Source organism: Rhinatrema bivittatum, chromosome 2, assembly GCF_901001135.1.
Source record: "Rhinatrema bivittatum chromosome 2, aRhiBiv1.1, whole genome shotgun sequence".
Taxonomy (NCBI): Eukaryota; Metazoa; Chordata; class Amphibia; order Gymnophiona; family Rhinatrematidae; genus Rhinatrema; species Rhinatrema bivittatum.
The window spans coordinates 266,790,009-266,814,563 of NC_042616.1; the positions used below are offsets into that span (position 1 = coordinate 266,790,009).

At 46.7% G+C, this 24,555-nt stretch overlaps 1 protein-coding gene across 1 annotated transcript in view; it reads left to right on the top strand.

The window, feature by feature from the left end:
- Nucleotides 1-1,771: 1,771 nt before the first annotated feature.
- Nucleotides 1,772-24,555, top strand: part of EEPD1 (endonuclease/exonuclease/phosphatase family domain containing 1) — a 163,897-nt gene continuing 141,113 nt past the window's right edge. The window contains exon 1 of the mRNA XM_029589489.1: nt 1,772-3,238. Coding sequence (XP_029445349.1) covers nt 2,592-3,238 — 647 coding nt within the window. The 5' untranslated portion in view covers nt 1,772-2,591. The remainder of the gene's footprint in view (nt 3,239-24,555) is intronic.

A 24,555-nucleotide genomic window follows, 5' to 3' on the forward strand; every position in this document is an offset into this window, starting at 1 on the left:
TTTCTCAGCCAATTCCGATTTAAGCATGAAATAAGTAAATGTGAGCCATACTTTCCACTTTAAATAGATTTGGTTTCTTAAGATGATTGAATTATGAGTATATATGGAAGATGCCTACATGGACAGTAGGCACAGTTAAAGCCTTGACGACTGGCGCTATATGACAAGTTTAAACTTGTGTTAGTTCAGCGCCTTTTTGTGTCTGTTACCATGTGTCCAATATATGAGCACATATTTTTCTATCTTATTTTCAGGTGACAAAGCATGCATCCCAGCTTTTGAGTTTAAACCTTACAGATTTTTCATCAAAACTTTGAAATGGGTGTAACCCCTGGTCTAGCATCCCTTCACAGGACCCCAAAGACCACATCTCAAATTATGGGCTTAAGGGCATAACTTTCCTCTCCTGATGTTAAGCCTCTCTGAAAATCCAATATTCCCTGTCGGAATTACGTCCTAGGCCATGAGCATTCTTCGGTAATTAATGAATGTGTTATTGTGCGTGTGTGTGTGAGTGAGAGAAGATAAAATTTGTGTGGCCCTACCTCCCCCAATCCACGATGAACTCAGAAAATCAAAAGATCACCAAGTATGAAGAGCAAATTTTTATATCCTTATTAGTTTTAATGATTGGGTATAATCTGATATTTCTTCTCTTTTCAAATATTTAATTTTGGGGGGAGATAGAACTATTTTGCTTATTAGATTTTTTTATTCATTAGATGGTTTGAAATATTTTATTGGTGTTTGGGAAATTTTTGATATTCTATTCATTGACTGTCTTGAAATAGTCCTTTTATGAATATTATTTTAATATTATGATTGATGCTTTATATTTCTTGATTTTAATATTTTATGAAAAATGGTAATGTTTCTGTTTTTCCATTGTTGCTCTGCATATACAGGCTGGCTTGTTGTGGATTCCAGTTCAGTTCTTCCCAGCACATTTCTATTTATATTTTCTGAGATCTTTATTGTGTATTTGGTCAGGATCTTTGTGTTCTGCATATGTGACCAAGATGAAGTATTTTGCTGGCATGTAATTCCTGTAATTCTATAGCAACCTAATTTCCTAATAAGAGTTTTCTTGGCGCACTAGGGCCTGTTGTAAAATGTGCAGTGTTGCCTTTTCATAGATAAGGTTGTTAGGGTTGTTTTTGTATGGGAGGTTTACCATATTGTAATGGTAATTCTTTCTGTTCATAGCTTTTTGGGTGCCAAGCCCACACCCAACACATATTACAAAATGTCTAATTCCATAGAATTCCAAGTGTCTTTTTTTTTTTTTACAGTTTTTCTGGTTGGCACCGCAGCAGTGCATGTAAATATAATATGCATGTTCTAAGGGATATTTATTCTCAGAAGACTGTACTTTTGAATATTCTTTGACATGTAAAATGTTATAAATGCATAATTTAATTGTGTGTCTGTAAAGGGTGTGGGTTGTGGGCAAGGCTGTAAGGTTTGCCTAAGGTACCTAATACCCTTCCCCTCCATGGGGACAGGGGCCAGCACAATAATTGTTCGCACCCGCCCTGCACCGTTTAACTTACCCTTCCTCCCTTTTTTTGTGTGTTTAAAGGACAGTTTTTCTGCGGCTCTTCTCCCTATGTGAAAAACGTTCCTAAACTGGGACCGGGGTTTGCTGTCACCTTCCCCCTTCACCGCGGTTTCCCATTGGCCGCCGGACCTCCTGGCCCTTCCCCCACGCTACTGCAGAATGCTCTGCCAGCTGAGACTTTCTTTTTATTGCCGGGGCAGACAGCAGAGCAAACTTCTTCAGTTTTCGTAAAAGCCTTTCCCGCCGCTACCACCTTCCTCCCCGGTTCCTGGAAGCAGGAGAAACTGCAGTGCAAACTGCTCGGGCGCCCGCATCCGTCCCGCGTGTGACGGGCCAGGGGCAGGGGATGCTCTGGCCTGGCGATTGCTCAACGCGGAACCCCTCCCCACCTCTCCTCCCCCTTCAGCAGTTACCAGAGCGAGAGGGAAGCTGCGGGGCGGGGCAGGCCGGGAGGGGAGGCGGGCGTTCAGGGAGCGAGAGGGCAGGGAGAGCGGCAGAGGAGGAGAGAAGCTGCAGAAAAGGAGCGATCGGAGGGGCGAAATGTGAAAAGGAGAGGAGGTCGGTGGAGTCCCTGTCTGCAGCAGCGGCGGCGGCGGCGGTGCTGAGCGTGCAGCCGGCGGGCTAGGGGTTGGCTCTGCGGGATGCAGCTCCCGTTCCCCTCCCGGATGCGGCTCCGTCCTGTTTGGGGTTGTTAGCACCCCGCCCTCCTTTGCACGTTTTCTGTCTGCAGGTGGTTGCGCTGGAAGCAAAGACTGTGTTTTGCATTTTACGACTTGAAAGTTTCCAGATCCAAGTTTGATGCTCCGGACTTCTTGACCTTTGAAATCGGTTTTTTGCACAGTTTGGAAGCGGCTCGGCTGCGAGATCCGGTCTTGGACTTCTCGCCTGGCGTTTCCTTACCACCACCCCCGACCATGCATGCGCTCTCTTTCGCAGTCTTGCCAGCCTATTGACTTTGTGGTTTTTTTTTTTTTTTTACTGAACTGAACTAAAATAAAACAAACGCGGGTGGCCCTGCTGAACATAAACCATGGGGAGCACCCTGGGCTGCCACCGGTCCATCCCCAAGGACCCGTCCGACCTGTGCGCCAAGGGCCGCAAGTTCAGCGCCGCCTGCAACTTCAGCCACATCTTGGTGAGCCCCGAGCGGCTCAACATCAACACGGCCACCGAGGAGGAGCTCATGACCCTGCCGGGGGTGAGCCGCGCCGTGGCGCAGAGCATCGTCGAATACCGCGACTACATCGGCGGCTTCAAGAAGGTGGAGGACCTGGCGCTGGTCAGCGGGGTGGGCGCCGCCCGCCTGGAGCAGGTCAGGTTCGAGATCTGCGTGGGGGGGAGCCGTGGCGGCGGCGGCGGCGGCTCCTCGGGCCAGCACTCGCCCGGCTCGCTGCGCCGCGAGCCCCCCGACCCGCCGCCGCCGCCGCCCCCCTCCGCTGCCGGCCGGCCGCACCCCAGCCCCACCTCCCTGAGCCTGCAGAGCGAGGAGCTGGACTTCCCCCCCGGCGGGCCCGTGCAGCTCGTCTCCAGCCGCGCGCCCGTGGAGGCCTTCGGCGGCGTGCGCGAGGGCCGTCCCGTGCTGCGCGTGGCCACTTGGAACCTGCAGCGCTGCTCGCTGGAGAAGGCCAACAACCCGGGCGTGCGCGAGGTGCTGTGCATGAGCCTGCTGGAGAACAGGTAGGAGGCTTCATTTATGGAGAACCTAAAGTATCAACGGAGTTGCACTTTCAAACTTTTTTTTTTTTTTTGCAGCGGGGTTTTTACCAAAACTATCTACGGTAATATATTCTGAAAAGGGAAGGTATTCCCGATCAAACTACTAACATTTGCTTTTAGCAGCAAGAGTCGTGGCAGGATGAGGGCATTACTCCCCCCCCCCCCCAAAAAAAAAAGTGTGAAAGCAAAATCATAGAAATAGTTACAATTTGTTATTAAAATTCAAGGGAAGGGGTAATGGGATAAATGACCTCTCATCCCGATGTGGGCGGGAGTTCCCCACTGGGTGTGTGCGGTGGGGGTGATGGTGAGGGCTGTAGCGGAGGTGTTGCTGATAAGGGGGCACGAAGGCAACAAAACTCCAGATGCAGCTTTTCCGGTGCTGGCTGGCAGAGCCGCCGCAAGCCTGCTTTGGCAAAAAGAACTGTTGGCGCAGGCTAAGTCTGAATTACCCTTCCAGTTCAGAGAGTGCACAGTAGCAATGGGACACTGGGGACTCTGGTGCACGGTACCTCGATTTATGAGCCTTCGTGTATTGGGCTAGCAGAGAGCCGCCTGGCACTAGAGATCATCTGGCCCAACTCGAGGGCTTTGCTGCAGGTGCTCCAGTCTATGCAGCCACAGGACACATCTTTTACACATTGACCTTGGGAGTAGTGCATGCCAGCTTCTTTAGTGTGCTGCTATTAGTATCATGCTATTTCATTTAGTAAAAAGTGAAAATTTGATTCAGGCACTTAAGGCATTCCACATTAGATACTTTTTTGGTTTTCTTGTGCATAACTTTCATTGCAGACCAGACCAGTTTAGTATCTCATCAAAATATCTACAGGTCCGTGATCTGACTAGAATAAATGTAACACTATAATTTTTTTTTTTGGGGGGGGGCGGGAGGGCATGTTTGAAAATATTAATTCTGATATCCATATGGCACTGACAAAGAAATTATTGGGTTTATCCTTTCTCAGGTAAACTAGATTCAGGTTATAGATGGCTGAGGATATGTAACCCTTCCTGATTTAGTCAAAAAATGCAAAGCTTGGTGAATTTATGCTCTATGTGTGTGTATTGTATGTAATCTTTGCATTTTTTTTTTACACATTTTGGGTGTGAGAAATTTATCTAAAATATTGTTTATGGTTTAGACAGAAGGAAGGTTGGTTAAGGCCTTATTGTAATGATTTTATATATGAATGAGGTTCATATTGCTAAGTGAAGTATGATTGGTGTGAGTGAGATCTGTATGGTGATTTTAATTAGGGTGGTATTTAAGAATGTGTAATGTATCTTTAAGGAATTAATGTATTATAACTTTTTATACTAAGATTTTTTGGAAGTATTCAAAGTTTTTGATCGGGGGTATAATTTAAATGGTTTTGTGGTTACTGTGCACTTTTGCTCAACTTCTTTGTTTAATATTTGGTTTTATTGTCCATGCTTTTCTATTTTTATGATTTGAACACTGCCTTGGGCAGTCTTTGACTGGGAAGGAAGTATAAAAATACTTAACTAAATAAATGACACACCAGTCACTCAGACTGACAAATGGATTAAACTTGGCCTGCTGGGAGTTCATAGATAAACTTAGTTGATAACCTGTCTTCTGCAAGAGCTTGTGACATGGAGTAAACTGGGGAAAAGTAAAAAAACAGCAGTAGTATTTTTCTACATCTCAACCCTTTTGGTTCAGATCAAGCATAGAATCAAACCGAGGCTGGTCTCTTCTTACTTAGTCTTTTGGCTAAGATTGAGAACTCCTGTAATATGGGAAGTTAACACCCTGCCACCGAACAGGATGATGATAAAAACTGTTGCCAAGAAGATTAAACCTCCTGTTTAAAAATCAAAATAATCACAAGCTTCTTGTTTCTCCAGCTTACTCATTTGGTGATGGTCCAAATATTTTTTTTCTTTGTTGTAATGAATTAAATATAATATTATTATTATTTATAGACCACATATAAAGAGAATCTCTTGCTGAGCCGGGCGCAATAAAACACATACAGGCTGATACAGAAAGAAACACGGGAGAGCGGGCGCTCCATGTTGAGCGCCCGCTCTCCCGATGTGCTCCCAGCCACCTCTCCTGGGAGCGCGATTCAGTATTTGAATGGGGGGTAGCGCTAATAAGGAGGCGCTAGGGACAATAGTGCATCCCTAGCGCCTCCTTATTAGTGGTAGAGGTGGCTGTCTGCGGGTCCGGACAAACGATGCTCAATTTTACCGGCGACTGTTTCCGAACTCGCTGACAGCCGTGGGTTAGGAAAACTGATGCCGGTAAAATTGAGCACTAGGATATTAAGTCGGAGGGTGTACAGAAAAGCAGTATTTTCTGCTTTTCTGTACCCTTGGGCATGTGTTAATTTCTGAGCGTAAAACATGCAGCTTGGCCGCACATTTTTTACTTTCAGTATCCCGGGGACTGACTAACAGCCTCATCAACGTGCATTTGCATGTGATGAGCGCTATTAGTTTTAGGGGGGCTTGGCCGCATGTTTTCAATACGCTAAACCCCTTACTGCATAAGGGGTAACAGACGCGTGTCAAAAATGCACGGCCATTCGCACGCTAAACGGTGCACTCAGCCGAGCACACCACACTGTATCAGCCTGATAACTTGGATAATAAAACATATCAAAACAAGTATGTCTTCAGCTGTCTTCTAAACTGTTTATATATTATTGCCTTTCCCTAAATATGGTGAAAATGCCCTTTTTATTATGGCAGTGACCCATTTTAAAGATATCTTAGCCCCCTTCCCCGCCCAGTTGATGGTGTTCGTGCTCAGCCTGACTGTGATAAGAATCAGCAGGGCATCACTTTACTGAGGGTTCTAACCATATGGCAGCATTCATATGAAAAAAAAAAGAAAGCAAAACTCTGACATCTGCCTCCTGTGGCATCAAATAAACCTCTTAATGATTTTACTTGTTCTCCCTGCCAGCTGACTTATTTGAGAAGTGGGTTTGTTACCAGTTCTGCTTTAAAAATGAAGTGCAGTCCCCTCTCTAGCCTCTGTCCTTGCACCCTGAACACAGTGACTGAAGCGCTGCTGGGTTGGCAGTAGGGCCGTGCCGTGTAGAGGAGGAGGAGAAAAGTGTAGCACGTTAATGCTAAGAGCCTAACAGAGCAGTGTGATGGGCTGCCTGTTCATTAGGTGGAGCATCGCCAGCAGAAGGAATTAGTTCGAGATGTGGTCTGGCAACTTCTACCACCGCTGTCGGAACAGGGGTTTTTAGAAAGTGGAAAAGAATGTATACCAAAATAAAATACTCTGGTTTATTAAGATTCTGGTTCCCAGGTGAGTTCCCCCATCCCCGAAGTTTTGAGTAGCTGAGAAACCAGCAGCCAGCTGTGGCACTTATGCTTTGGGTAGGGAGGCCACACTTGCACTGAATCAGAAGAACTGATGGCTTGGGTGTACCCATCAAACTTTTTGGTTCAGGCCAGCTTTGTGCAGAGCTGTAGACAAAACGTTGGGCAATGTCTTTTTTTTTTTAGTTGCTGCTTTGCATGACATTGACAGCCATTCCAGGGAGAGCGCAACCACACCTAATGGGAAAAACCACCGTTTCCATTAAATTAAAGCAGTGCCATGGGAAGGAAGGGGAGAGAGGGTCCTAGAATCCAACAGATTTAGTCAACTGGAACCTGTGATCTTGTGTGGGTGGTAATTGTTACAGAAAGACTAAAAAACAGTTTCTACATTGTAGCAAGTGAAAGGAAGCAAAGTGATAGCCGGGCTAATGCAAGAATATTTGGTGTCTTAGACCATCCTTCAGTCATTCGCTCCCTCCTACCAGCAGCTATGGCATCAGCGAGGCACCCCCCTGCTTTGTTGGTATTGGCTCTGGCACATCATCCCTCTGGGCCTTTTTGCCAACAGGAGTTTGATGCCCCCAAAATGTTGGCGCTCTAGGCAAATGCCTAGTTTGCCTAATGGAAGTGTCGGCCCTGAGTGACAGTAACTGGCAGGCAGATGTGAGAGGAGTAGTACAGAGGGGATCTTCACAAAGTTAGTCTTGCAGAGAGAGAGAGAGCGAGCGCGTGGGGACTGAATGACTTGTAAGGTCACAGCGTTGGCAGAAGTGCTCTCGCCTCCAGCCCCACCGGTTCAGGTCTTCCGCTCAGGTGTCCCACGCGAAATGACTATGGCTTCAGTCCAGTGCTGGGAGCCCTAGCAGAAGCGTTCACAATGTAGCTCCTGTGGGATATCCCCATGAATATGGAGGGCCTATTTATCAACCCGTGTTGATGCTTGTTATCTTTGACAGAGGCCGTTCATTAATCATGGGAGCTGCGGTAAATAGAACTCTGTGAGTTCTGCTGTGCCACCTCATCACTGATCTTGTGCCAAGGACACAAGGGATACTGCTGGAATAAAGTTTTTCCCTTCAGGAATGAGAAAAAAAAAAGGCACTTCGCTAACTTGTCAGTATAAGTGTCAAATGCAGTGTCTCTCACTGACTTTGCTTTCCACTCATGCTACGTGCCTTACACAGTACAAGAAAACAAAACATTTTTATTAGCTTGTGTGTGAAGATTTGATTCAGTGCTGTGTAAAATAATGCGATTCTCTTCCTAGGGATTAGGAAGTATTCACGGACCAGTAATCTGGGCTCTGGTATAATAGTAGTAGAATTCAAACGGGAGGAAGGTGGCAATGTAAACTTAATGACATTCGCTTCTGCAGCTTAGTGGTTCAACCTTGCCAGGATGAGGGACGCTGCGGCCTTACGTTCTGAGGACAATGAATGCCTACTCTGCAAGAACGTGCTCTGTCGATGGTATGCCAGATGTATTTATCAAACCTACCTAAGGATCCCGTTTCTGGGAGGGAGATTTTCGCCCTGTTGCCGGTCTTCATATTTTGATATGTCCTGATTCATTTTGATGTTGGCAGTGTTGATGGCGAACAGAAGCAGTTCTCAGAAATCCCTAGTACACTTGGGTGGATGCAAAGTCTCCCGTCCCGATCTGGATCTCCTGGCAGGTCTGCGTGTGAAACAGCTTGTGAAGTTTGAGACTGGGCCTCTGTAACCTTAGTTTACCTATTTTCTTTCAGAGAGAATTTGTATTAAATTTGGTAATATGTACAGTTTCACACTTCATAAATGCATCAGTATCAGTCTTTGCTGAGGAGAAAAATGTGCATTATTACATTTTATTTCTGATGCCTGAAAAGGGGGCAAATATGCTCCACTTTGAGCCAATATATTCTCTACTCATCCATAAATATAAGAGGAAAAAGCAAGTTCTACCCTAATTGAGTAAGTTGCATTTATTACATAGAAACTATCTTCTCTTTAAATTTGCTACTCTAAAAGGTATTCTTTTCACTTTTCAGCTTTGGGTCTTGCAGTATTACAAGATCAGTGTTCCAGCCACAGAAAGCAACTGCTCTTCATTTTTTTTTTTTTTTCATTGAAAAATGTTCAATAGCCAATGCATTTTAGCAAGAGAGATTTGATCTTGTGGGACCTGGAATTCCGCCTCCCTTAACGCTGGACTTTGCGCTATTGGGTGGCCCTCTCTGCACATTAGTTAAAGTAGATGTGGAGAGGCCATTTCATTATCATTCTTGCCCAATGGGTTATACTGAGACACTGGAAGTTGTTTTAATTAACTTTCTACCACCTCAAACAAGCAATTAATTATCAGTCTAGAGAAGCTTCAGAGGATCTGGGTGGGATTAATCTACTACAGTGCAGAAATTGAATCACTGGGACAGTGTTGTGTTCTGCAGGAGTATAAAGAGCTCTGAGGAGCTGTAAATAAAAAAAAAAAAATATATATATATATATATATATATATCTATCTATCAAATCTGACAAAACTGATAGACATCTTGGCCTCAGCACAGATGTCAGCTCTGGGGTTCTTGAGCAGACTCCTTGGCTGTGTCTGGGCAGGGGTTAATTGGAGCAAGCCCAATCACTTTGTAAAGTTGGCGCTGATGGGTAGGGTGGGGGAGGGGGGTGTCAAAGCACCTGACTGATTAGGTGAGGGCAGGGAGCTTTTGTTTACAAGGGCGAGGTCCGTGAAAGCTGAAAACAACAGGCAATGCTGAGCGCCATGGGTTTTGAACGTTAGCAGAGAATTTGAGTTATATATATCCTATGATGCCTTGTACGACTGTTTAACTTGAACTATAATGGAATATTTCCTCTTTCAAAATTGTATTATAAAATGAAAGTACAAACCCAAGGGTGTAGCGGGTTCTCCAGCTCTGGGGTGAAGACAGTCTTAAAGCCCCATGAATTCTGTCCAGAAAGTCAGGGCAGATAATGTTGCAACTCTGGAGCTGTCGCAAAACCTGTGCTGAGAAGTTAAAAAAAACCCAAACATATATATATATATATATGTATGTATGTATGTATAATTTTTTTTTTTTTTACATAGATTTGCAATACAAACCAAAGTCTGTGTTGAATTTAACATTTTTGCCATTTAGGAGCGGCATTCATTATGATTTGTGATAAAGAAGTTAGATGAGCTTTAAAATGGCCCTTGCCTGACTCTTTTTAGTAGGCATTAAGTACAAATACGGATGATCCAGAATAGTCCTCAGTGGATTTGAATGTATTAAGTCACACGGTAACAGCAGCAACCAGTGAGGGCCATGGAAAGATCTCGTCTGAAAAATGTATTGGTTTTCATGTGATGGTTTACTGCTGCTCCTGCGAGGTATGTGATTTCGGATTATTTCTTGAATCCGAAGCCTCATTGATAACTTATTAAACGCACTGCTCTGGTTTATGACCTCCCCCCCCCCCCCCCCCCTGTCCTTTCATTCCTTCTCTGCTTCCTGATGCCTTTCCTTCAGAAGAGTCTTCCTTGCTTCCTCTGAAAATATCCATGAAAGGGGGCTCCTGCAGTGGAGATGGAAGTAGTCTACATGTGCGCCTTTTTTAAAGCAGGCGTGAGAGCAACTAGTAGAGTTCCGTGCTTCCATTCCAGCACGTGATATTGTGCTGAGCTGTAATGGTTCTGGGGCCTGGCTCGGTTACAGCGCTCCGCTCTCAGGCCACCAGAAGCCGGAGAAGAGCTGAGCAGAAGCAGACTCCGGGGAGAGCTGCAGGACACACTGATGGAGCCCATGCTGCCAGCCTGAAGGTCTGATGGGGAAAGAGGAAAGTGGAGAGCAGAGACCGAGAAACTCCAGAGGAAAGGAGAGGGAGGAAAGAGAGAATAGTGCGGGGGGGGGGGGGGGGATAGGAGTGTGGTGATGCACGAGGTGCAGAAGTGGCGGGGGGGAGACTGGCGTGAGGAGTGAACCTGCCTTGTAGGAAACGGAAAGGGAGAAGTTACTTAGTGTAACTTTTTTTTTTTATTATTCAAAAAGCCATGTACAGTTATGCAGTAAGTATACAGAGCAGAGCCTGAATAAGCCCATTAAAGGAATTCTGGACTTCTTGTGCCAGCAGCACACTTGATCTTTTGATCTTGTGTTCTCTGATGTCAAGAGAAGACCTTGAACGTTGGCTCTCTTTATAACATGTTGTACATAATTTCAGTCTTCACCGGGAGGCTTCAGCGAGAGAGGGAGAAAAAGAGATTGGAGGGGTTTGGGTTGGAGTGGGAGGGATCATGAGTGCCTGCAGAAACTTCCTCAGGGATGAGGGGGGGGGGGTGGGCAGGCAATGCCAAAAATAAAAAGGAATGTACAGAAAATCAAATACAATGGTTACAAAACCAATTAGGCATTAAAATCAGGATGGGAGGGGGATTTGAATTTGAATGTAACTTATCTTTCCACATCTGAGCTCAAGGGGAGTTACTAGTTCAGGTACAGTGGATGTTTCCCTGTCCTCGGAGGTTTCCATTCTCAGTTTGTATCTGAGGCAAGGGAGGGTGAAGTGATTGCCCCCCAGGTCACAAGGAGCCTCAGTAGGCGTAGCGGGATTTGAACCCCCGCCTTCCCTGGTTCTCTGCCTGCTGCTCCGAGCACTAGGGCTGCGCCTCCACCCATGGGAGGGGTTTAATGCCATGCAGCGTTACTGTGTGTGCTGGACAGACCGCGTCACTTCTAGATCCCAAGCTGGTACAAATACCACTGGCTCATGAACCACAAAGTACTGTTAATACAACATCACTACTGACATCTCATGTCACAGGTTACGGCTGCAGCTTCCCAAGCACTGCCCTCTGTTCATCCCATGCCGGTCACCAGTACTGGTCTGTGCCACGTCTGCTGACAGGTTCTTCCAGGCACAGCCTCCCGGTAAAGAAGTGTGTTCTTACGTTTCCTCCATCCAACTTCAGATCATGACCTTTTGTCCTTGACGTTCCATCTCTGTGGAAATTTTGCCTTCCTCTACTTCATTTCTCTCCCCCGTCCTTCTTCCCTCCACAGAGTACATGCTGCATCTGCGAAGCCTTTCTCTGTAGGATTTGTGTTGCAGCCCTCTATCATTTTGCTAGCTGTTCCCTGAATTGTTTCCATCCTCACGAAGGCGCAGCCTCCAGAACTCAAGGTGGAGGCTGACTAGTGACCTCCAAAGGCAGCTTCGCCTCCTTTGTTGCCTCCTGACGATACTTCTTATGCACCTAAGTATACTGTTAGTTTTCACTGTTGCTTTATGACATTAATGGACTAACTTGAGGTCATCTGAGATTACTTCTAGATCTTTCTTGTTTAATGGTTCCCAGTTCTTATCCTTCTACATGATATGTAGCTATTTTGTGCCCCAAGAGGCAGAATCTTACACTTTTTGGCATTGCACCTCATTTTCCAAACTCTTGACCATTTTCCCACATTTTGCAAGTCCACTTTCATTTTATTTCACTTCTGAGTAGCCCCGGGCTACTCCACTGGCCATTTTACTTTCACCAGAGTGGACTTCACCATTCTCTCCCTGTTCTGTTACTCAATCAGTTCTCATTTAGCTGTCAACTTTCTGTCTTGCTCCCACCCCATCCAGTTTATTTACTAGTCTTCAGTTTGAAACTGTGTCAAAAGCCTTACCAAAGCCCAGATAAGTAACATCTTCTGTACCTCCCTCTTGTGCCATCTCATTAAGAAATCAACATTGATAGGGTCTTCCCTTTGAGAAACTGTGTTGTCTGGTGTCCTGAATTGGGGCCGGTACAAAATTTCTAGCTGCCCTGGGCAACTTCAAATTTATTCTCCTCCTCCCTTGCTAATACCTTTTGTCTCCTAAGATCTGCCATTTTAGGTCAGACCAAAGGCCCATCAAGCCCAGTATCCCCTTTCCAAACAGTAGCCAATCCAGATCACAAGTACCTGCCAGGATCCCAAAAGGTCAATATGCTGCTTATCCCAGGGACAAGCAGTGGATTTCCTCACCTTATGGACTTTTCTTCTAGAAACTTATCCAAACCTTTTTTTAAACCCAGCTAAACAGCTTTCACCACATCCTCCAGCCTTGAATTGCAGAGTTTAATTATGTATTGAGTAAAAAAAATACATTCTCTTATTTTTCTTAAATGTATTATCTAATAACTTCATCGCATATCCCCTAGTCTTTATATTCTTTGAGAGACTGATGCAATAAAGTGTGATCAGCCTAGCACAGGTTTACTCGTGGTTGGAAGCACGTTTTGGATGTGCAATCATAGGGTCAATGCAGGAAGGAGATTAGTGCATCTATAACGCACATCCTAACCAAAGTATATTTGATGGTGCCCATCGCATTTAAATACCATGCAAACGAAGACATTGGCTATTACTCCCAATGCAGGAAAGCACACCCAATGGCTGGGCACCCAGCACACATTTTTGTTTTACACCGGAAAATTAACTCCAGATCCGGAGATGGAGTAAAATTTACCCGCAGTCAAGGGCTCACAAGTAAACCAAAAAATTTGGTCCTCCATGTTGCAATAAATGTGCCCCTTGTAGGATAGGATTGTTTAGAGAGATTAGTATAAGATTTAGTTGTTTGGGGTTACAACAAAAATTTAAAAAATGTATATAGGGAATAGTGGAGTAAGCTTCATGATTAGCTAAAGGACACCTTAAGAAAACATGGCAGATTTCTGTAACGTCATGCAGGCGACGCACTTTTGCTAGGAATGCACAATTTAGACAACCGTGCGCCCAATGCAATATACTTTTGAGTGCCAGAAGCGCACGTCTCCCTAGCACACCCTTTTTGTACGCCGCTTCGATTTCATTCTCAGAATATTGCGTCAGGCGCACGGTGGATGTGGATGCATGCATGTTAGGAAAATGGGCGCTCAGTATAAGCGCCTGTTTATTTTGTGCACATCTTATCGCATCAGCTGGCACAGGAATAAACGAGCGATTCATGTTTACCCTTCCACTCCATCATTATTTTATAGACCTCTATCATATCTCCCCTCAGCCTTCTCTTCTGCAAGCTGAAGAGTCCTAACCTCTAATAGGGGAATCGTTCCATCCCCTTTATCATTTTGGTTACTCTTCTCTGTACTTTTTCTAACTGCGGTTGGGCTTCCACTGCCTATACACCTCAGCTCCTCCAGAATACCCTGGTTGGCTGCCGGGCGCTTAGGCACAGGGGACCATGAGCCAGCCCGTGGCTTTGCCTCTTCCTGTTACTTTGAAAGGGTGCCCATTAGGGGGAAGACGTGGGGCCAAGGCGTGGCAGTGAGGGGTTAGGGGGCTGCTTCTGCCCTGTTGGTGAGAAGGGCGTCAGCTAGAATTTAAAATACTTAATAAAAAAAAAAAAAAAGTCCAGTCACATAACAGATATTTAGCTTGAGAATTAAAAAATGATTTTCTTTTGGCTTTTTCCTCACCTTATACTACTTTTCTCCCCTCTTCTTTCATCTTTTTCCTTTTTTCTTTCCTGTTTTCCCATTTCACTTTTCCTTCTGACTCCCTCTCCTTTTTCCAGTTCTCCCTCTACAACTGACATTTCCCTTACTTGTCACTTGTCCCTCTCTCTCTCTCCCCTCTGCCTATCTTCCATCCATTAGCACTTCACACTTCTGGTACATTTTTCTTTTCTTTTTTACTTCCCATCATATTCCCCATCCCAGCTTTCTGTCTTGCCTCACTCCTATATGGCATTTTATCCCCTAACTCTTCCTAGTCTTCCTTCTGCTCCCTCCGAGTCTCCCACTCTTTCTTCTTTCTCTTTTCATACTGCCACGCTCCCTCTCCTTTCCTGCTTCATCTGTGTCATTCTCTCTCCCTTGCCACTCCCATGCTCCTTATATTATTTTGTCAGCAGGGGCATTGCTAAGGGCAAGATCATTCCCTCCAAAAAGATGACTTCTCCCTAACTTTGGTGGCTACCTCTCAAGCCATTCGGGCTGCAGCTCTGTGCATGGGTTGCCTCCTCCTTCCTTTAACCCACACAGTTGCGGCGTCTCCTCTTTGACCAGCAGGGCAAAGAATTGATGACTGAACCATGGATACAGAGGATCTTTCAACCGCAGGAGGAAGGGAGGTGTCTGTGCACAAAGCTGCAGCCCAGCTGGCTTACAGGTGCCAGGCCATTGGCCCAGAGAAAAAGAAGGGACTTGGAACTGGATCAGGGTCTCGTAACTTGGTCGGAGGAGGAAGGGAGTGTGCAAGGGAAGTCCTGGGGATGGGGTGGAGAGCAGGGGAAGAATGGGATTTGGAGAATGAGGGAGAGCAGGAGAAGAACAGGGAGTGGTGGATTGGGGAAGATAGGAGTATTAGGGGCTGGGGGGGGGGGAGCAGGGTTGGATATTGGGAGCTAGACTGGTGGGTATGAGTGGGGGTATGTTATTGGCTGGCGGGGGTGTGAGTGTGTGTGTGTGTGTGTGTGTGAATGACCTGGAGGACTGGAGAGAGAGAGGGCAAGAGGCGGTGAGAAAAATGATTGGACTGATGTAGAGGAAAGGGGTAGATTGGCCAGCTCCATGCAGACTGTGGGGTTCTTCAGTCCGGAGAAGCAATAGCTCCAGGGTCCATAGGGTTAAGACATTTCAGTAAAAAGATGCACCAGCCACACAATTTACTGAGGTACAAGATGTTAACTAATAGCTTGGCTGATGCTACATTTGGTTCTGCTACAATCCCTACAGTAATCAGTCCAGATAACCACTGCCTGATGCTCAGATCCAAGCCAGCACCTCGCAGCGACAAGACACACACCAGGGGTGTCGTCTTAAACATGTAGGAGCTCCTTTTCAGAGTGTAATCATGCATGGCTCTTCTTCCTAGCTACAGCATATTGTGTTGTAATTAACGTACGGCATGCAGGGCATGGATAGTTTGGCACATACAGTGCACGCAGCACCTCCTCAGCCGCCTCCTTTGAGTCCTTCCAGCCTCTGCCTTATCCCCAGGCTGCGTGAGACAAAGGAGCAAGTTGAGTACTGGATGTGACTCTTTTTGAGTGTTGGAGCTGCAGTGGTTGGGGGAGCTTTGGCAGCCAAGATAACTAATTGAGCCAGACACCTGCTTCACACCAACTTATCACTTCTCCTGGAAGGAACTGGCCCTGTGTGACTGTGACGTGTGTATGTGCTCCCTCTGGTGGGATAATCACTGCTTTCCTAGCTCTTCTTTCGGCCATAAATCCATTCCACATCTGCACAGTCTGTTTGGTGGAGGTTGGCCTGCCGCACAACATTTTTGTTAATGTTGGTGTGCCTTGGGCTTGAGAAGTTTGGAGAAACACTGTGTCAGGGGATCCTTTCCTCCAGATTCCCTCACAATGTACTCTTTAGAGCAGTGGTTCTCAACAGGTGTGTCGCAAGGTCCCTGGAGGTGTCGCAGGGTCAGCAGATGGCTGCCGCCTCATCAGCCGGGTGGGAGTTGGTTGACCTCTCTCTCTTACATTGGGCCTGATGGGAGGCTGCTCTCACTTCTTTCTCTTCTTTCTGGCCCGGTGGGAGGCTGCTTCCTCCTCCTCCCAGATCAGAGCGAGACATTGCCAGCTCCTGCTGTTCTGGGCCTGATGGGACACAAACTTTATCTCCCCCGGCTGAGTCTGGCAGTGATGCTGCTGCCGAGCTCGTCACCCTGTGGAGGGTGGGGGAAAAGAGGTTGGGGAGGCTGCACAGATAGAGGTGGAAGGGAGAGGGAGTGTGGGGGCTGCTGAGCAGGAAGGGGTGGGAGACAGGAGGTCGGGGTAGCAGGCAGAGGGGGTAGGGAGAGTCAAGCAGGGGAGAGAGAGAGAGAGAGCACAGGGAAGAGGATGTGGAGGGTCAGGAATGTGGGGCAGGGGATGGGAGTGTGAGGGGATGATTGAAAGGGAGTAATTGGGAAAAGTGAAGGATGATGGAAGCATGGAAGAGGAGTGATGGGGTGCAAGAGCCTTAATAGGTCAGTTTGGGGAATGTGCATTTCTTTTATCTTTGTACTTTGCTTGTGTTTGAGGATATGTATTTCTGTTTCTAGTTCTCCAGTTTTGCACTGCATGCAGAGTGGCTTTTTGAGGTTTCCATTCCAGTTTCTGTCTCCACATTCATAATTTGTGGTCTTTTATTCTGTATTTGGTGACTGTCAGATCTGTATGTATGACTGAGGTGAGGTATTTTACTAATGGTAGGGATTTGTATCAATCTTTTGCTGCGGTTTCTCATTCTCAATAGGACGTGCATTGGTGCTGCACTGCTGCCTTTTCATAGGCAGTGTTATTGCTGTTTGAGGTCTTGGAGTTAGTGCTGCAGTGGTATGGAAGGTTTGCTACACAGGTGCTGAGTGGTTTTTGTTGTTTTTCCAGGTTTTGTATTTTACAGTGCATCTGGCAGTAAGGGAGTTTGTGTTTCTGTTACTGAGAACCCGCCCCCTATTGTTTGGGAAGGGGGCGGGTTCCTCTGGATGCAGAGTATATGTTTACATTTAGCCCTGTGATGGTCAAGTGTTCAGTGTGTCACGCCTGTAAGCATTATCTGCCAGGTGTGTCCCCATAGAAAAAAGGTTGAGAGCCACTGGTTTAGAGATTAGCCCAGCCCTGGGACTTTCTCTGTATTGGTACCTGCTAATAATATGAAGATCTGAAAATTTCTCCTGAACGGTTACAGATGAGCTTCTGCTGACAGTTCTTTAAGCAGCAGCTCTGCCGCATATATCACAAGCCTGGCGGTCCTTCCTCTGACTCCACCCTGAAACTCCATTTCTTAAAACAGACAGGAAAAAGGTGACTAGAACTATCTCCACTCATCACCTCTAGTCCTCTCACTTTAGGATCTTCCTGGGCTTCAAGAATACTCCCCAAATCCTGGGAGCCTGGGGATGTTATTGAGTCCCAGCCACTGTCCTAACAGAAAAGATCAGGGAGCTGAAAATGGGCCCCCCGTTTGAGGAGTGTCTGATCACCACTGCTCCCTCCTCACTGCGTCGTGCTTGGTGCCTGGGAAGGAAAGGGATGCCATTAGTCAGGGACAATTCTGCAACCATCCAGAAGAAGAATGCACAGTTTTCCGCCTGTAGTCTTCTAACCACAATCTGAAAATACAGAAAACTTCTGCAACTTTTGCAAAGGGAGGGATTTTCAGGAAATGGCACCAGCCCTAGCTAAGCAAGGCATGCACAGCTGCTTGCACACACAAAAGGGTAACCCAAACACAACACCATTTTCTTTCCTTGTCTAGCATAAACTAGGTTTAAATAACGCAGTGAGCTAAAGAGCATAGATGCAGTTAATAATCGCACAGCACAGTAATCGCTAAACCCAAAGTTTTGCCTTGCCCCGAGCTCATTGACGTTCTGCCTCGATTTATAGCAGATCCCTCGCGTGAGCGAGCTCTAGTTGTCTGAGAGGTGCCCCTCGTAAGGCATCCAGGACTACTTCACTCTAGCTGCTGGCCTGGTAAGTGCGCCCCAAGTCCCCTCCCAGCAGGACCTCCTTGCACAAGATCCCGATGATGCTTCTTATCGAGGCTGTATGCCGAAGGTCTGTTTAATACACCCAAGTACCCAGAAATGTAGGTTTATCCAGGGCAAGCTGCCGTAACTCAGCTTTTACTTAGTACATTTTATTACCTACTTTTCTCAACTCTTCTGTACAAAGCGATTCACAGTCATTAAGCAAACAACATAGTCAAGGACAAGGATGAACACATCAACCCCCAAATAAATCCTGCTCGCCCTTTGTTTTAGATGGATATTTACATGGAACGCCTTTCTCTTCCCCCCCCCCTCCCTCCCCGTTTCACTATTCTCTCTCTCTTCTAAAGTGATGATCATAGCCTGGGATGCTCGCATCCCAATCCTAGTTCCCATTATACCAGAACTCGGTGATTGCAGCCTCATCCCAGACTGCCTCTGCCATGGTGGCCTCTAGGACTCAAGTAATTCTGATGTAGAAATCTGTGCTTATTTCCCTTGTCCTTATTGGGGTCAGTGTGGATGCAGTCCACTGTGCGAGCCGCCAACTCCAGCGACGTGTACCCGCGTGGTCTCCGGTTACAGACTCCGGCATCTCCGGTTACGTGCTACGTGCCGTCTCTGGCTGTGTTCAGCGCGCAGCACCCTTTCTGTGGGTGCCTGTGCTGTGCCACTTAACTTCATTGAGGGTTACCTCCATATCAGGAACCCCCCCCCCCCCCCCCAAAAAAAATGTCAATGGTGGTAAAATCAGGCCTTGCTTTATCGGTTTCCCAGATTGCCGCTCGGCTCTCTCATTCAGTTTGTCTGCAGGCTCGCAACCTTTGCGTGAACCCATTCAGCATGGTTCAGTGTTTGTATAATTCATGCTGCTCTATTAACATGAAGACGGGGTGCTTTCTCTCTCTTAATCTGTTACTCAGATTGTGCAGTATTTTTCTCCCCCCCCCCCCCCCCCCCCCCCCCCCGCCTGACCCACATTCAGTGAGTAGACTGTCAGAAAATAGTGCCCCTGAAATGCCAAACATTTTTTGTTAAAGGGCATGGCCTTTTTATAGCTTGTTTACAAGCTCTTTGATGTACAGTAGTCTTGCAGCACTTGGGAGCCCCTGCAGACATCCCAGCGCCCAGCTTTGTAGTCGGGTATGCTTCGCTTTTTCCCCAAGTGACTCCATAAAGGCGGGACAGCGGTTTGCTGACCTGCGCATGTTACTTTCACAGTGGATCTATGGTCTGTGATCCGCCGCCCTTCGCTGGAGCCTGTAAAGGTTTGCTAAAGTTGTCAAGAGTGCGTGGGTGCATTGCTCTCCCAAGTCGTGCACTGTACGGTGAATAAAACAGGAATGTAGGCTGCATCTGTGGCTGTGTGTGTGTGTGTGTGGACAGAGGTCGATTTATTCAGTAGGGCAGAGAAACAGAAGGTTACCCTGGTAAATACGTTTACCTGCATGTTCTGCTGAATATACCCGGATGAAATTATCCGTATAACCATCGGAGAGGTATTTTTCTGACCAGAAATAACCAGCTAACTCTGAATATTGACTACCATTTGACCACGTCTCCAGAACATCTCCATCACCGCCTCTTTTTATTTGGCTAAATTTTGGGGAGGGTAATGAGCTACCCAAACAAAATGTAGCTAGGGAGCAGGGGAAATTTCAAATCTAGTTTGGACAAAAAAACAAACAAAACAAGTAACTCCAAAAATTACTTGGACAGAGCCTTTGCACATCGACCTCATAATCCATTCCACAGTGTGAGTCAGAAATTTTACACAAATCTAGTTACTTCCTGCTGTCTGCTGTTCTATTTTGGTACTCGTCTGAGCTCCATGTGTATACTAAAAGTGACAGATTTAAATTGGCCACTTTGCCAGTGCTAGAGGGGAGAGGAAGGCAGCTACTCTCTCTATTTTTATTTTCTCTTTCTTGGTGAAAATGCGTGGTATTTTACACTCACACCGTTCTGAAAATAATTGATGGGCAGAATGAACCAATAAGTAGAGCAGAGGTGCACAAGCCCTGGTTCTTGATTGTCAAGAAATCCACAATGAATAATCATCAATATCTGAATATAATTGGGGCCAGATAGACCAAAGAGCTTCTCCTACTTCTGTATCAATAGGGGAAGATGCATAGAAGCAGGTGGATTGGCCTAGCTTGTTACATAGGAAACCAGGCCCGTTTGCTTCCATGGTGGAGCAGGGCTCTTCCCACCTGAAGTAATCCTTTTTTTTCTTCATTTCTGACATCCTTGCTCTGGCTTCCTTGTGGCTTTTCAAACTTCTCCCTGACTGCATGGCTTTCTTATATATATATATATATTTTTTTTTTTTTTTTTTTCGTTCTGGCAGTTTCCTTCTGCTTTTGGGCTCACAGCTCAATCGGAACCAGTCCCTGTTAGGCTTACAGTGTCAGTAACCTTCATTTACAACTACCCAGCAGTCCCCTCCCCTCCCCTGTTTTACGTCACTTCCCACCTCGCTCGGCCCAGTCCCTGGCAGTCGCAGACTGCGGTTCCCTCGAGAGATCTGCGTCGTGAGCCCTGAGTCGACCACTAGATGTTGCTATTGACCCCGCTGGCTGGCGTTCCTTCTCCCCCCAGGGTCTGTGCATGCCACCTCTTCAGCAAGCGTGGGGGTGTCCTTGAAACGTGCTCCTCGAGGGCCGCAACCCTTCGCGTCTTCAGCATTTCCACAGTGAGCGTGCATGAGATCTGTCTGCATACAGTGGGGGGCAGTGCATGCAGATAGGACCTCCCCGGAAAACCTGACTGGGCTGTAGCCCCCGAAGGCTCGAGTCTGGGGAGCCCATCAGCGCTCCCATTGGGCTTGACCCCTGACCCCCCTCCTGATTTTTTTAGTTGCTTTCTATTCGGCAGGTTTGTTTTGGTCTAATGATGTCCAGCAGCGCTCCCATTGGGCTTGACCCCCACCCCCTCCTGATTTTTTTAGTTGCTTTCTATTCGGCAGGTTTGTTTTGATCTACTGATGTCAGTTCAGTAATGAATCCCCCTAAATTTCCTGCTCTATTTTTGGTGAGTAGAAGCTGAATGTGTGAAAGAGAATTATGACTTGTAAAATTAGCAAACATGACAAGACCGAGCAGCTGCACACGCATCCAGTGCTGGGGAGCAACTCAGGGGGGAGTCTGAAGGGAGCCTTAGTCTCATTCTTTAAATGCACAGATAGAAAGGGGGGGGGGGGGACAACAATACACCCAAATTTTGACCAAATAAGTGGGCATTCCCCCTTCTAAGTGGGGGAGGCTGGCGATCCCTTGGGACCATCCTCTCCTTTTTATCTGGCAGAGACTCGCTCTCAGTTTGCAGAGCTTGTAAATGCTCCTCTGACACTGGAATAAAGTGACCTGTCCATCAGGCTTGACCGGGTCACTTGCAGTTAATGGCATAAACTTTTAGCAGCTGAAGAGTTCCTTTCACCTGGGGTCATCGTGACAAAGGTGACACGACACGACCGACCGTGAAGCAAGAACAGACTGCTCCGGCCTGACGGGGGGGAGTTGACGGCTCACTTCCGTGAAGCAGGATGTCATTTGTTACACTGCCTACATAGAGCACACAATGCTTGTCTGTCAAGGGCGGGGGGCGCCTGTTCATTCCATAATACGTTAGAACTGTTGAGACACCTTGCCCGCACCCCCCCCTCGTCTGAACAGAAAAGTTAATGTACAGCCACTGTGCATTCTCCCTCTTTAGTGGGGGGGAAGGCAAATGTCATTCAATTGAGCTTTGATTTGTTCACATGAAAGAGTGGTTTGGGTTTTTTTTTTTTAATTAATTTTTTTTTTTAATGCCGGATGTCTGTATAGTCTGGTGCCTAGAAGGCAAAATTAATAATAAAACCTGGGTCTTAAGTAGGAAAAAAAAAACAGCTCTTAGAGTTCAATTACTTCCTGACCTGAAGTTTGGAAATGTTTGCTTGAAGTTAAAAAGAAAACAGTCATGACAGCAGAAAAGGGCCAAATGGTCCATCCAGTCTGCCCAGCAAGTTTCTTCTGGTAATAACTGCCACCTCATGCGGGTTACCCCCATGTAAAAACGTTACACCAAAAGTTAAGACGGATTACCCCATTTCTTCACCTCCAGTCTCTAACCACTCTGTGTTTTCTCCCACACCCTTTCTGAATTCCATTACCGTCCGTGTCCTCGCCACGTTTTCCGGGAGCGCATTGAAGGTGTCCGCCATCCTTTTTCTACAAAAAAAAAAAAAAGTTTCCTTATGTTCCTGAGTCTAACCCCTTGGATCTTCCTATCAGGTCCCCTAGTTCTACAGCTTCCTTTCCATCAGCAAAGGTTTGAATCTTGTGCATTGTTTCCTTGCAGGTATTTAAATCTGTTTCATATATTCCCACCCCCACATAAATCTCTCCTCTTTTCTCTAGATGTACACGTAGCCTTCAAGAAGGGGGCTGACGTGCTGTAGCACGGAACACAGTGCTCCAAAAAATGTAACGCCTATATGGAGAACAGTGTTGGGGGGTCACTTGAGGTTTGAACCTGTGGCTCTGGGAGTTTCAGGCTGGGAACTTGTAGCTAAGCTCCAGAGGCTGCTGGAGCTCCATGGCGTCATAGCATATTTACCCTGTACACCAGAGAGAGTTAGTCCATGCCTCTGCAACATTTTGATTGGACCGGTACTGGGTGTGCCTTAAATTGAGACCAGAAGGCATGCAGTTTGCTGGTCCAACAAATATCTTGGCATCTGCCCTGTGGAAGCTCTTGTCACCTGGCCTCTGATGTTGACAGAGTTGAGTGTACCTGCCTAGTAATCCAATTAATGTGCTCCTGCTCCATACTTCTTTCTGGCTCCTGTCCAGCCCCTAGGCTTCACCTTCACACCTCAGCCTAGCTTCTCCAGGTATGCACCTCCTGTCCAGGGTGATCCCTGATAGCTGGACCTTGATAGCACTGACAGCTTGGATTAACTCATGTATGAAGCTAGGCTGAAGTTGGAGTCCATTGTTGGGGCTTCCAACAGTATGAAAGCACATCGAGGGTTACAGGCCCAATGCCATACCTTTTTTTTGCAAAATGTTTCATCTACCCAACCGTTCCCATAACTACGTATGCTGCCTTCCTTAAAGAGTGATAATTCAAGGAAAGATTAATGTGGGGGGGTTTCCCGGGGTCCATGGGATAGTCCATGTACAAGATCTGTGTGCAACATAATAACAAAGGGCCTCCAGACTAGGCCTCTACGTCATGATTGTCCCTGTGGAGAGGTGAGGAACATAGAGCCATGGGCATGCATGATTTCATGCTTGCAGTCAGCTTTACAGAATGGGCTCTAACCCCCACAGGAGCAAGTTCCAGAGGCTTCACTCCAGGCCCAGCCCGCAAATTCGGTAACCGTTCATGGCTGCAGCAGCTACTCTGGTGCTTGCCAAGAAACTCTTGCACCAGGCTCTGGGGACCCATGCAGGCGGTTCCCAGACTGCTTTAACTGGACACAAGGGAGGGTTCAGTGAGTTCATGAAGCAATGCTGTCTCATGTTCCAGCAGTTTGCTCATGACTACTCCAGCGATAAGGCTAAAGTGACCCTGTCAATTGGCCTGCAATCTGGAAAGGCTTTAAAGCTGCTTTGCTTCTTGCTACAGCATGACAGTACCCCATTCTTGAAGACTACTTAGGATTTATAGGTCCTTGGCCCAGACTTCTGGGAGGCCTTGATCTGGAGAAATTTCTGCCCATGCAATCAGCTTCTTTCTTTGCCTTGTCTAAACCTATTTATTTCTCAAATCTTTTATACCGCACTAACAGATCAAGGTGGCTCACAACAATAAAATACCACAACAAATCACATTTCATAATAAAACCAAATAAAATTAATCACGGCACGGAAACAACCACGCCTTCACGTTTTCCTTAAAACTCAAATAATTAGCCTCCTGCCTTATATCTAAAGCAGTGGTTCTCAACCCTGTCCTGGGGACCCCCCAGCCAGTCGGGTTTTCATGATATCCACAATGAATATGCATGAGAGAAAATTTGCATGCACTGCCTCCATAACATGCAAATTTTCTCTCATGCATATTCATTGTGGTTATCATGAAAACCCGACTGGCTGGGGGGTCCCCAGGACAGGGTTGAGAACCACTGATCTAAAGGAACCTGTACCCAGAAGAGACATTTCTGACTGTAGAACTTCAGCTCCAGTTCCTGTATCCAAGAATCCAGCTCAGACTGTCTCTACAGCTCCAGTTCCAGCTCCCACACCAGGGAAGTCTGCTATGCCTACAGCTGCAGTTCATGGCAACGCACTGGTGAAGTCAGCATCTGTAAATCCATACGGCTACAGCTCCTCTCCCTCTACCAGAAGATCTAGCTCCAGTCATCTTGGTGTCTCCAGTCGCCTGGACCTATGACCTTGCTCCAGTTCCTCATTGCCCCTGGTGCTGCTCCAGTTCCCAGGCCAGGCTCTGTTCCTGATTCTAGCATGGCAAAATTTGTCCCCATGCTGATCCGGACTGTATCTCTCCTGGTTGAGTCTGGGACCCC